Below are 6,000 nucleotides of genomic sequence, written 5' to 3'. Positions count from 1 at the left end.
TCACAATCAATTAAATGAATAAAATCTATTTATTTAATTAAATCCCCCTTTTCCTCTTTTAAATAAATAAAATAAAATATTTATTTATATCATTTATCCCCCCCACTTGCATTTTCCTACAAATGCAACTTGCACACATTTATTGAAATAAACTAATTTTATTTTAATTAAAATCCTATTTTCCCTCACCCACCAAATCCACTTGCATTCCTAAACCCCCTTCTAGATTCTTCTAACCCCTTCCTAATTAGCCTAATCCATCCCCTAATTATTGTCACATTCCTAAGCAACTTTAAGTCACTTCTCAAAGACTCCAAAGTGTTTGAAAAACATTTAATGCTTTGTGTGTTCAACAATTTAACCTCCAAAGTCTTCCAAAACCACTAATGGCTCTTACATGACCATTAATGGCTCTTACATAACCATTTATGGTTATTTCAACTTGCACTCATGTGTCTCCTCAAGCATTTATTGCTTTGACCATGTTTATCCCTTTTGCCTTTGCATAAGAGTTTATCCATTGGATAAAAGCTTTATTCTTTGAATAAAGAGTTTATTCATTTAACTAACCTTGACCTTAACTCCCAAGGTCATGTCAAGCATTTAATGCTTATTCCCTCTCCTCTCAACCTATCTCACATTGACAATTGTCATCCTGAGATTGGTTTGAAAGCCCTCACATGGATTTGAAATCATGCAATCCTGACCCTTGTTGAGATTGCTCAATCTCAACCATCCATTGCTCCATTTTTCCTATAAATAGAGCCCATTTCTTCATAATCCAGATCCTGAAAACTTGTATGCAATTAAGCTATAGGCATTTTCAAAGAGAATTTTAGCATAATCAACTAATATCTTGTCATTTTGGTTAAAATTAATCATTTTAGTATCAATGGCATAGTATTAGCTTTTTATTCACATTTAGAGCAAATACTTCAATCTCAAACCTCCATAAGCATCCATAGTGCAAAAAGCTACTGAGAGCTACACTATTTTGGAACTTGGAGAGGAGAGGAACAAAGGAGAAGAAGCCAAGAGCATGTTAGGAGGAATTTGGAGATGCCTCATCATATTTACCTTCCTAGTTAGATATTATGTCATGCTTTTGGTATCTCTTTTGATATGCTTGTGTAGGAAAGTATTTTGTTTATGATTTCTGACACTAACAGCTTGGCTTTTCTTCTTCTTTGTGTTTTCTTATCATTGACTAACCTTCCCTTTTTGCAAAGCATCAATCTCTATCTCTATATCTCTCTCACTCACACAAACACACTCTCTATTTCTTCCTCTCTATCTCCATCTCTATGTCTATATTTCTAGATTGTATAAACTCATCTCTCTCTCATCTCTCTCTCGCTCTCTCTACCTCTCCATATATCACTTCCTATATCTTTATATTTCTATCTTTGTATCTCCCCCTTTCTCTCTTATTCCCTCTCTCACTCTCTCTCACCCCCTTTATATTTTACAATTTATATCTACTCACACTCCTTTCTAACTCTATCTCTATCTCTTTCTTTCCCTATATATCCCTCTCTCTCCCTCTTTCTATATTATCTCCCCCTCTCTCCCACATCACTCCCTCTTTTTATATCTATTTGAATCTACTCTTTGTAATGCACATACACACGCACTCCTTGTTTCTCCCTCCCTATCTCTATCAATTCTATCTCTCTATCTTCCCCCCCCCTCTCTCTCTAAAGTCTAAACCTTTCTCTCCATTACTTGTCTTTTTCACCTTATTTCTCTCTCACTCATGCCCTCTCTCTCTCTCTATATATATATATCCCTAACACTTCTTTCATCTATCCCTTTATCTCTATCTAGTTATCATGTCTCTCTCCATCACTATATATCTCCCTAACTCTATCTAGTTATCATATATATATATAACACTTCTTTCATCTATCCCTTTATCTCTATCTAGTTATCATGTCTCTCTCCATCACTATATATCTCCCTAACTCTATATATTACTTCATATCTCTACATTTATCTTTCTATCTCTCCCTCTCTCTCCCTCTATTTATTTTTGTCTTCCATCTCTATCTATTCCTCTTCCCTCTCTCTTTATATCTTCATCTCTCTCCATCTCCATCTCTAGCTCTATCTATATCTCTAGCTCTATCTTTATCTCTTTACTCATCTCTCTCTCTCTCTCTCTCTCTCTCTCTCTCTCTCTCAAACATAACATGAGCCTGTTGGTAATGAAACTTGACTATCTTCTCAATTCAGAGGTGTTGTTTCAGTTTAGATCCTTGTAAGTGGATGCATAGTTAATTCGAAGCTATCACTTCTCCATTGAGACCTTTATTGCACAAAAAAAATCATAGCCTACCAATTGACCTCATGTACTACTCAAATTTATGCAAAGAATAGACCATTTTTTTCCCTAATCGACCTTCCATGCCTCTTCGTCATACCCATTGCACAACAAGGTGCAATTGCTAGTTGATATATTGTGTGAGTGTTTTAACTACTTTATCTTTGATTTTGACATTCTTTTTTTCATATTAAATATAGAGAGTAAACTTACAAAAAGTATAGCTTCAACAGTAATGTGAGGTCATGCCTTAAAACCAACAATCCCAACCTACATGGATCTGATCAATGACTACTAATAGTTTTGCATGCACATTATAAACAACATAATCCTATACATAGCCTATTCTATGATGTGTCCAAGCAAAAAGAGTATTCATAGATAATGTTCATGTTCAAACAAAAAGAACCAAACAACATCTCAACACTCATGAAGATGATCCTGACAAGGTTCCATCCAAATTGTCCACTTCAAAGGGCCTTCCATCCAGATTGTCTTCCTTCCCTCATGCAACTGACTCAACATTTGGATCTGTTCCATTGTTGGGTTTCTAGCTTTTCGAATCTCAACACCAAGATTCTCCATTGCAGTGGCAAAAAAGGTGTCGTCTCCTGCAACCCGCCTCCATTCAAATCCATTCTCCAACTGATAGATGAACATAGTAGCATGATCATCTTTGAGAAACAACAAAAAAATGTTCTTCTCTATCCTCATAGTTATAGAGACCTGCAAAATAATGTAATGAAGAGTGAGTCCACGAAATGACTCAGTAAGAGCCCTCGTTTTACTTTGGAATTTATCTTCATTTCTAATTTTCCAAATGTACCATAAGATATCAGTAGAAAGAATATGCCAAAATAGATTAGTATCTTTTTTCAAACCATGGATGCAACCATTAAGAACTTCCATAATATTAACCTGGTTAGGAATAGAAATACTAAACATCAACCAAATTTCTTTAGCAATAATGCACTCAAAGAAGATGTGTCTAACAAATTCAAGCACTCTACATATATTGCACATATTAATATTGGATTGATCTTTCCTAAAAGGAATCCTGTTAATTAACATCAGCCATTTAAAACATTTTTTCATAGGAACAATAGGACTGTTCCATAATCATGTGAATACTTTCTGCCACTGCTTTAAAGATAAATTTGCATACCACAAAAAAATAGCATGATTTATAATAGACTTGTCATAAGAGATAGTATTATAAACAATGATAGACTTAACATTAGAAATAAGGATATCATTATTCCATTTATAAGCAGTAAATATGTTATTATCCACATTACAATTTTTAGGCAACTTAAGAACAACACAAGCATTTTTAACCATATTGTAAGTTCTTTTCTGGGAAGTCAAAAGATCATACTTAGCACTAAGTGCTTCCCAACTCATAAGCATATCACTATAAATAATATCGTTAAAGCAACAAATACCTTTGTTAGCCCATGCTCTGGCAGAACAACCTTGTGTAAGTGTAAGAGGTTTGGAGGAGTGGAAAAGGTTCCACCAGATAGATCTCTCTCCATGAATGTGATCATTGTTGCTGGCCCTACTATTGGTGATGAATGGTCTAATTCTTTCCCAGGCCCTCCAGATAGATTTAAGGACACACGAACCCTATACTAAGACTGGGAAACCTCCAGCCACCAGGTCACAAAAGGGTAAAGACTTCGAAGATGTAGCCCCCTTAGGTACAACCCTCATAATGTTACTTCTGACCAAGATTTTCCATGGTTCATTGCCTTCAAACACTTGGAAGATCCATTTTGCAGCAAGTGGAATCCCTTGGATTCTCAGATCCTTTAGTCTGAGCCCTCCCATTCTCTTCTCAATAGGACACCAATCCCATTTAACTGAATGTATCTTATTGTTTCCTTTCCCATCAGACCATAAGAACTTCCTTATAACTTTCTGGATTTCAAGGATCTAATAGTTACAAAACATCCAGACAGATGAATAGTAAATAATGTATGAAGATAGAATCTTTTGACAAACTTGCACTTTGCCAACAAGCGATATATATATCTATTGTTCCACTTATTTAATTTCTTTTCTATTTTACCTCTAACCCATATCCACATTTCCTTTAGAGAAGGGGAGATAGAGAAGGGTATCCCCAAGTATCTGACAATCTTGTTAGGACCCCACCACTGGAACCCAAATTGTTGTAACCAATCCGGAGGGTCCTCTCTCCACCCAACCAAGGTGGATTTAGTTTGAGATATTTTGGCCCCTGAGATCTCACCGAGGAACTTGATTTTTTTTTCAAGGGCTTCCATGTTTTGCTTGGTGAGTTCTACAAATAATGCAGTATCATCTACAAACTGAATATTAACCAAATCCAACCCATCAGGAAGCACAACACCTCCGATTTTAGGGGAAATGGTGTAGTCTCTCAATATGTAGTACAATGCATCAGAGGAAATGACAAACAGGGTCGGCGCAAGGGGGCATCCCTTCCTGATGGACCTTCTAATTTTAATGACCTAAGTGAGTGATCCATTAACCTCAACTTGTGCAAGAGCATCTTTGAGAAGAACCTTCACAAATTGATAGAATTCTATAAGGAATCTGAAAGCTTCTAACATCATCAATATAAAATCCCATTCGACCCTATCATAAGCTTTCTCAAAATCTAAGAGGAACATGGCAACATTCTGCCCGGAAGCATTAGCCTAGTCCATTGCTTCCCAACTAGTTATTAGGTTTTTCAGAATGAATCTTCCCTTAATGAAACATGTTTGAGTAGGACAAATAAACTTGGGCAACACACTTTCTAGTCTAAGAGCAAGAACTTTGACCAAGATCTTATATGACACATTGAGAAGCGTAATAGGTCTCCATTTTTTTATAAGTGTCTTATCCCCTCTTTGGGTAACAACTTGATAATCCCTTTGTTGATGATATCTCCTAGGGATCCCTTCTCAAGAGCCTCAACATATAGCTCATGGAGATCTTGGATAATCCATTCCTCATTAGCCCTATAAAACTCAACAAACAATCCATCTGGGCCCGATGCTTTGTCATTATTAAGGGCTCTAATGGAATTTTTCACTTCCTCCACAAATATAGCTTGTTTCAAGGAATGAGAGTCTTCATTAGTTATTCTGTTGGGAATAAGTTCTCTGCATCTTTCTCTAGCTCTTTGTGAATTGGGAGAATCTTTAGAGGAGAAGAGCTCCTTGTAGAATAGGGAAAAGGCCTCTTTAATATCTTCTACCTCCACTACCTCCTTGTTATCAACCCATAGTCTATCATTTTTTAATTTGTTCTGCTTCTGTCTAAGCAAATTGAAAAAGAACTTAGACCCTTTGTCACCAAATTGCATCCACTGACTTCAGGCCCTAATCATTGCACCTCTAATCTTAACCTATTGGTGCCTCCTCAAGGCATCCCTCGCCTGTGCAACTCTGCTGGATAACTCAAGGTTACTAGGGTTGCTTTGAATATCCTCTTCAATCCGGTGCAGCTCATCAACAAGTGCTCTTTCCTGAAATCTACTATCTTTAGCTCTTTTTTGCCCAATAGTCTGAAGCAAGTTTTGCCAACTCTTAACATTTTGATTCCATCTGTTGATATGAGATTACATGTTCTTATTTCTTTTATTGAGCAACCTAATAATGTTAATGGCAACCGACACATCCTGATCCTTAAGGAGATGGGTG

The 6,000-nt window shown here is 36.4% G+C and overlaps 1 protein-coding gene across 1 annotated transcript in view; it reads right to left on the bottom strand.

Annotated features, from left to right (window-relative positions):
* Positions 1-2,580: 2,580 nt before the first annotated feature.
* LOC131070960 (cinnamoyl-CoA reductase 1) overlaps positions 2,581-6,000 on the bottom strand; it is a 95,439-nt gene continuing 92,019 nt past the window's right edge. Inside the window, exon 6 of the mRNA XM_058006664.2 lies at positions 2,581-3,049. Within this exon, the coding sequence (XP_057862647.1) occupies positions 2,744-3,049 (306 nt within the window). The 3' untranslated portion in view covers positions 2,581-2,743. The remainder of the gene's footprint in view (positions 3,050-6,000) is intronic.

This window comes from Cryptomeria japonica, chromosome 4, assembly GCF_030272615.1.
Source record: "Cryptomeria japonica chromosome 4, Sugi_1.0, whole genome shotgun sequence".
Classification (NCBI taxonomy): Eukaryota; Viridiplantae; Streptophyta; class Pinopsida; order Cupressales; family Cupressaceae; genus Cryptomeria; species Cryptomeria japonica.
Note: the sequence above shows the minus strand (reverse complement) of the source record. Positions and strands in the feature narration are given on the sequence as shown.